The 7,305-nt window shown below is 44.0% G+C and overlaps 3 protein-coding genes across 3 annotated transcripts; all 3 read left to right on the plus strand.

Annotated features, from left to right (window-relative positions):
• Positions 1-1,036: 1,036 nt before the first annotated feature.
• Positions 1,037-3,947, plus strand: F4813DRAFT_366926 (HET-domain-containing protein). Its single transcript, XM_049244103.1, has 2 exons — positions 1,037-1,566; positions 1,636-3,947. Exons 1-2 carry the CDS (start codon positions 1,251-1,253, stop codon positions 3,642-3,644), a joined length of 2,325 nt encoding a protein of 774 aa, XP_049097666.1. The 5' UTR covers positions 1,037-1,250; the 3' UTR covers positions 3,645-3,947.
• Positions 3,948-4,965: 1,018 nt separating this feature from the next.
• Positions 4,966-5,488, plus strand: F4813DRAFT_398068 (uncharacterized protein; the record flags this gene model as incomplete). Its single annotated transcript, XM_049248005.1, has 2 exons — positions 4,966-5,313; positions 5,389-5,488. Exons 1-2 carry the CDS (start codon positions 5,120-5,122, stop codon positions 5,486-5,488), a joined length of 294 nt encoding a protein of 97 aa, XP_049097667.1. The 5' UTR covers positions 4,966-5,119.
• A 711-nt stretch (positions 5,489-6,199) lies between these two features.
• F4813DRAFT_158807 (uncharacterized protein) lies at positions 6,200-7,305 on the plus strand. The gene is made up of 3 exons (XM_049239056.1): positions 6,200-6,363; positions 6,437-7,023; positions 7,089-7,305. Exon 2 carries the CDS (start codon positions 6,448-6,450, stop codon positions 7,003-7,005), a length of 558 nt encoding a protein of 185 aa, XP_049097668.1. The 5' UTR covers positions 6,200-6,363; positions 6,437-6,447; the 3' UTR covers positions 7,006-7,023; positions 7,089-7,305.

Raw genomic sequence — 7,305 nt, forward strand, 5'->3', positions numbered from 1 at the left:
AATTGTAAAGATATGGAGCAAGTCCTAGCTCTTCGCGCTGTCAGGGCCAACGGTCGAGTCTCGCCGACGGACAGGTTTCTAAACAGCAAGGCTCTGAACTCGAAACGAAAGGCTTGTCAAGACCGAGAACGTCGCCGTAGGGCGGCTGCTATATCCCCCGCGTCTGAGGATGACGACGACTACGATGATGAGTTGGAGGTTCCTGGCACAGTCCGTCGGAAGACAGTAGTCACCACTCGCAAAGTAGCCTCCATGGACCCCCCATCAAGTGACGATGGCGACGGAGAGGAAAAAGAGACAGTTGTCTCTAGTCGCGGGAAATCAAGGGCTACTAGCATCAAGGATATTACCAGGTTGTTCCGAAAGCTCAAGTTGAGCGTCAGCAATGAGCGCAAGGCAGAAAAGAAGAAACACGGGCCTGAGGGCCGATGGTTTTAATTTGTCTTTTATTTTATTTTTTGGAGACAGAGGATTAAAGCGATCGGTTGATCTATTGGCGATACATACAGCGATATCTAGCGGGATTTGGGTGATATACCTATATTTGCGTTTGGATACCCTTTAGCCTTGGTTTCAATAGAAAGGCGGTTTCCTATCTTTGGAGATGGTTGTATCTCGTTATATCTTCATGTAATATTTTCATTTTCAAATGACTATCTAAGCAAGTATTTTTCTTCCGTATTTAAGATAAGTTGTGTTTAAGTACTTAAAGTATGGGATGAATGACTATATATCTTACCCCCTTTTTCAGGTTTGATGTGGGTCTCGAGGTCTCCGTCTGCGAGGCACATTTTCAGAAGTAAATCACCAAGTTTAATACGTACGAGGCGTTTAGGTTCCGTTAGGAAATATCGGTTATTAATTTATTCACTCTGTATTGCAACCCAACTATACAGACATAGCCACCATCTCGGTCTTCGACATGTCATGTCTGTCTTAGCATTGCCCGTTTTCATTTCCCCGCTTCTGAAGGCTGTGCAACGAATAAAATACCTGTCAGATATAAATATTGTATACTGTAATAGAAAAAAATACTATTACGATAACTTCTTCGGCTTCGTTAGTTGGAAATATTTTGTACGCTGGGCGGCTGTGCAGATGAGCATGGGAGTTTTCAATTTGACTGCCATATTTAATCTGTACAATATTTCTTCTTTTATTCTTGGTCGTTCGTCCCCGATATTCTCGTCACTTTATAAGCCTTGTCACCTACTTGGTATTGTACACAAATTGCCCAGGCTATCTATACGATGACCAGATGCTCTATGCACCAGGCAGGCGTGGGGACATGCTCTCTGGTAGAAATAGCATATAATGGCGCGTGGGGAGTGGAAAACAAGCCAAAATGCCCTCATTGTGGAGTGATTTTATGGGTGGTGTTATGTCATGATCTAGACGTTATGGGACAGTATTCCGAAGTTTCCTGGGAAGACATCTCGATAGAAACTATAGGATTCAGCGAGATAGAACTACAAAGGGTGAGAGTATTATTTAACAGCGCGCCTTTAACAACGGGCAAAGAGAGACTCAAACCATTTTCATTCGACGTTTTCCGACGACCATGCGGTAGGTTTGACTTACCCTAAGTGTAAAGTATCGCTATCAAGTGGTAACTAACAGATTATTTTACGCAAGGTATTCCTACACACGCTCAAAATACTACTAAGCACCCGGGCATAGATTACCCTGGACAAGAAATAATGTGGGCAAACAGAAGCCGGACCTGGGATGTTTTAGAAGACTCTTCAACTCAGGAAGCCTTCGATCGCGCCGCCGGGTGGCTTTCTCACTGTATGGAGTTTGATGAACCCTGCAACCCGCCAGATAAGAACTTTGCACCCCGCCGCCTTCTCAACGTGAGGCATAGAGACCAGATAGGTGAGCCGTTCCTCTTTGAACCCAAAGAGCCAACAGCCTATGCTTGTCTTAGTTACTGTTGGGGGACAGATATAGGAGACGTTCTGAGAACGACAACATCTAACATTAACGACCATTACAAAGAGGTCCCTCTGGGTTCTATGCCTAAGAGTCTACGAGATGCTGTCATGGTCTGTAGGGGGCTTAATATCCTATACCTGTGGGTGGATTCCATCTGCATTATCCAAGACGATCGCGACGCCTGGTACCAAGATGCGTCTATAATGGACCAAATCTACCTCAACTCCCAGGTCACAATTTCAGCACTAGAGCCGAGCAGTTGCAAAACTGGATTTCTAGGAAAACAGAAATTTGGTCTTCCTGGGTGGCAATATGAAATTACGTCTCTGGTTACATCGGAGGAATTTATAGTTCGGCCAGGAGTCAGTCGAAGCGAAGAATGTTCTTTAGATAAGAGAGGCTGGTGTCTGCAGGAGGCGGTACTTTCTCATCGAAGGCTCTGTTTCAATGGAAATGAAATGAGCTGGGAGTGCTCATGTCGCAAAATTTGCGAGTGTGGGCACTGTGTCTGGCCAAGATACGGACAGATGGTGCAAAAGTACGAATCAAATGTCGCCCAGCTTGGAGCGTTATTAAGGGAAATTACTTCGCCATCTGCATCAGTACAAAAGATTGAGGTTTATAATTTAGGGGTTTCCGAGCTGCATGGGACATGGCTGAAAGGGAACAGGCTAACCGACGATATTGATGGAGCGCCAGAAAGGATCTATGACCTTTGGAGAAGGGTGGCATCTAACTATTCACGACGCGCAGTTTCTCGTCAGAGCGATAAATTGGTGGCACTCGCTGGATTAGTCAATATCATGCGTAAGAGCAGCCGGTCCGAAGCAAGCACTAAGAATGAATACATTGTTGGACTCTGGAAGAAGGAGCTTCATTTTGATTTAACCTGGAGAGTGGCTGCGTTCAAACCTAGGTCAAAGTTATCGGCTGATGAAGAATCTGATGTTGTGGATCAAGGACATTTCCTCCCCTCGTGGTCATGGGCATCTTGCGAGGGAACGATCAGTTATGATGATTATATATCACCGTTGTTACTTTGTCGCGGGCTTGGGTCCGGAATCAGAGTAGCCGATAAATGTTTTATTAAGGGTATTGAGGGAATTGCGGAAGATGGAACTCCTACAACCAAAGGCGGCCGTATAAGCTTGGAAGGAGCCTTGATACCTGTTGAACTGGCAATATTTGGTGAGTGTATTCACCCAGGTGGAGCCTTCACTCCTACCCGAGAAGCCGACGTTTGGCCATTCCCATTGGGATACCCTCGGAATGATATACCAGCGATATCAGCGTTTATAAGACCGCGAACTTTATGCTCTGCGAGAGTGTACCTCGATGAGCCCGCAGACTCAACAATGAGTCGAGATGATGCCCAAGCTTCTTGTTGGACCGAGGGACGATGTAAAGAGCATTGCTGTTCATGGAGTGAGGATCAGGATAGTACTAAAATTAGGTATTACTGTTTCAGACTCTATTCGTGGATCATGAACAACGATGCGCGAGATTCATTGCTTAACAGCAATCATGAACCAGGAACATTTATGACGGAAACATTGTTCCTTGTATTGAAGGCATCTAAACGTGTTGACGGTGCGTTTGAAAGAGTTGGCGTTGGCAGTTGGGCCGGGATACGGAAGTCGGAGTGGGATGTGGAAAATACCAACCTATTTAGAACAGCCAAGACGCGAATTATCGATATCATATAGAGAGTGTCATAAAACGGCTATGAAAGGGGTTGGACTTTTTATAATAAGTCGAAGTCAAGGTTAAACGATACCTTAATAAGCGTATAGTTTTCCTGACGCTCATTATACCTCTCCTTATTAGTGTCAAGTATTAACTAAATCGTTTTTGAGTATATTACAAATGTTATGAGACGAGTACTATATGGCTGAGGACGACATGTATATGACACAAAAGCCACAATGTCAAATAACTCAAATCAAAACTTTAAACCCAAGTAAAAGATATAGGTAAAAATACCATCATAAATTGTAAAAGACTCATCAAATTAATATTCAAGTTTTCAAATCAGAGCTCATTTAGGCCCAATTAACAAGTGCTGTATCTTTCTCAAAGGCCAATCGTCTCTGGTGTTAGTATGATAGTGCGGGAGGTTGCTAAGAGCGGTTGGGCGTGCATGTGCAAACCCTTAAAATGATAACATGTACGCGTGTATATACTAGTACTTGGGTACTGAATATTTTGACTTCATAGCTTAGGTAGGTTTAGAGTTCCTTGAAGACTAACAGGGCTATTTTCCTGTCTTGGAAGCTTGTCTTGTGACAACATGTTGCGTTCGATGCTTGCTGAAAGTTTACACGGTTATTTCAGCTTGTCTAGGAGCTGGTAACCCTGCTATTACTAGTCGCAATTCGTTGTGGTATTAGATCAATCGATTTAAGAGTTTGACATGCCAATGAGGATACAAAAACACCCACACTGGTCTGATTTTGGTTTAATTCTTACCGAGCAAGGATATAATTTAGTCAAAGAGGTTCACTATTCTTAGAAACCTCTTCGTTTCATTAGTAACCCCCTTTTAAATATATATATATTATCTGTTATGGGAAAGGGAGGGTTGGGAAAATGATATGCCCTCAAAATAGAAGAGGAAGGAATAAAACAGTAAGCGGAGATAACTCTTGCTTCATAGTGCTGTTTATCTCGATGGATATCGATTTTCTTATTCCCAACTCTCTGTATTATTGTAGACTAAGTGTCTCATTGGAGGCCATTTCTCTTCTAGCTAGACCTATCAGGGTTATAGCAAGTTTAGTTAAGTCTCTTCTTAGACTTCTTTCTATCTAGAACTGCAAAAATAATAATCAACAATATACCACTTGGGCTAACTCGTATGCATCCTAGTCGGAGGCAAGGGGGGGGGCTTAAAATATTGTACATAGACCTATCAAGAACCTAAGTTGATCTACTAAAACAAAGAGCTCTTAGAAATCTCAGAGGAATTCCTCCAGCCTTTTAGTTTGCTTTTCCTACCATTATCACCTCTAATGTTTTCTACGGAACAGCCTCTGAGACACAAAATAACTGGCTAAGGATTACGTCTTAGTTCTGCAGAATTATTGATGGTCTATTAATTATTCCGATACTATCGAGATTTCCAGGTAATACAGCATAATAATCCTATCATTTATCTCTCCAATACTCCTTGTAGATTAAAATGTCTCTCCTCCTCGAAGAAGTAGAAGATACGAAGGACTTCGACAAGATCCTCCCTGTCCCCCATGCTGCCTTCGGCGAGCCCTATAACTCTTTGCGTAGATGGCTTATCCCAGTCTACACCACAGTCGAAGCAGCAATCGAAGATGCCAAAGCACGGCACATCAAGTCCTGGAAACAACACGACGGCATCTAGTGGGTCAAAGTCACGGATAACGATTCCGGTAATATTATTGGAGCAGCCGGGTGAAAGATTCACGAAAGAGTGAGCCCATCTGATGAGTCACAGAAACCAACTGATGCACATTGGCACATTGAGGGCACCGAAGAGAAGGCTTTTGCTGGAAAGCAAAGCTCGTTACAAACTTGAAAGGGTTTATGAAAGATAGGATGGCTAGACCTCATATTGGCGTGTAGCCGCGCACTACATTAGGTTATATAAGCTAACGTCAGAATATAGAACTAGAACAACTAGTTGTACATTCTGATTACCGCAAAAGGGGTGCTGGAAGATTGCTTACCGACTAAGGGATTCAGAAAGCTGATGAACTGGGATTAGAATGCTGTGTCGAGTCTGTTCCCTTTGCTGTACCCATATACGAAAGGTATGGGTTTGGCAACGTGGACTGCCTTGATCCGAACTTAACTACCTCTAATCCAAGTGCTAAATGGAGGGAGTATGAAGCAGATGACCTGTGTGTCTTCTTGGTGTGGCGCCCGGCTGGTCACGATTACCGATTACGGTGTTGGAGAAGATAGACTGCCACTGCCACTGTCAACTGTTTAGAGCTTGACTTACAGTGGTTTGCTACCGGATACGATACATAAGTACCTCATACAGGTGACTCACTGTACCGATAAACGTTACCGGAGTGACATAGCATAGACCACCACCTCAGGTAGCAAGTGAACGGTCGCCTAGACTGCTTAACAGCTGGCCGTCACTAAGACGACTCTTTCTGCCCGAACTTAGTTACCGCCCTGTTTACCGCCCTAGTTGCCGCCTTCAATGCATATTTAATCGTGCCGTCCTTTGGCTCTCTGTCGGAAACTTTTCTTCACTTTACAACTTCAATGTTCACAACCACAACACCTTTACAAAGAAGTTAACCAAAGCCCAACTACCCCTTTAACACTTTAATTCAATTATTACTTCTCCAATACTATTCGCTTTCTATAAAGTATAAACATCCTTTCAATTACCATATACTACATCCTTTCTTAATCAAACTACGCATCTCACCTGTACGTATTGCATCCTGTTATCTCTTTTCAGGATCTCCTTCGAAACAACCAGCGCTAACAAAATTTCTCAAAGACTTATTCAAAATGTCAACACAAAAGGAGATGAAAGTTGTCAATACTAGTGCGCCAAATAAGCGCATCGTGGGACTTGGTACGGACTCTGTTGTGTCTAAACAAACTTCGGTCGCGGTGGCGGCTAAGGCAGCCTTTGAATCGACACACCCATCTAACCTCCTGGCTCCCAAGCCTCCAAAAAGACACTTCCGAAAGAAGTTCCCGAAAAAGAAGGACTCGGAGGGGTTCCCCAGGGATGGGGCTCAGACGATGAAATATCCATCCCTGGAGACCTGCGGTACAAACACCGGATGTGGTGGGGCAACAGTCGAGCCCGTCGATGCTGCTCCTGCTGCTGCGACCTTCATTGTATCCCAAGGTGTGGTGCCTGGTGTCGTTCCCCATACTACTCCAGATGTGATGCCTGTAAGCCCTGATGACAAAATAGCTCACAAGACCAATGACGTGTCTCAGAAGCTTGTCTTGGAGAAGTTCGACAGGCCTGATCTTAATGTCGACAAGGAGGAGTTCCGGAACGACATGAAGAAGTACGGCTTTAAGGGTCTGGCAGCTTCACGATGGGCTTAAACTACTCTTTTATCAGAGGTGAGTAGTTGGACTTATGCTAGGTGCCTAAAGGAAAGGGAGAATTCGGCTAACCCAGTATATAGCAAGTTAATTCACCCATACATACAGCTTGATGTATTTTTCTTGCTCAGATCACAACCCGTGAAGCCTTTTTTGCGACTTGCAAATCGCCTGGTGAATATTTTTCAAGTGAATTACTCATCGATTTCATGGGGAGGGCGAGTGCGCTACTACGACATGGTTTGCGCTGGTCCGCACGACTCACTTACAGATTCGCTTAGTTGTCACAACAAGATAACT

Source organism: Daldinia decipiens, assembly GCF_022478715.1.
Source record: "Daldinia decipiens strain CBS 113046 unplaced genomic scaffold F4813scaffold_28, whole genome shotgun sequence".
NCBI lineage: Eukaryota > Fungi > Ascomycota > Sordariomycetes > Xylariales > Hypoxylaceae > Daldinia > Daldinia decipiens.

What these genes read in the sequence shown, in the direction of transcription:
- F4813DRAFT_366926 (XM_049244103.1), top strand. Translation starts at nt 1,251, where the DNA reads ATGACCAGATGCTCTATGCACCAGGCAGGCGTGGGGACATGCTCTCTG. An exon ending in CGTTTTCCGACGACCATGCG is followed by an intron (nt 1,567 to 1,635) that starts GTAGGTTTGACT and finishes ATTTTACGCAAG; the next exon opens with GTATTCCTACACACGCTCAA.
- F4813DRAFT_158807 (XM_049239056.1), top strand. Translation starts at nt 6,448, where the DNA reads ATGTCAACACAAAAGGAGATGAAAGTTGTCAATACTAGTGCGCCAAAT.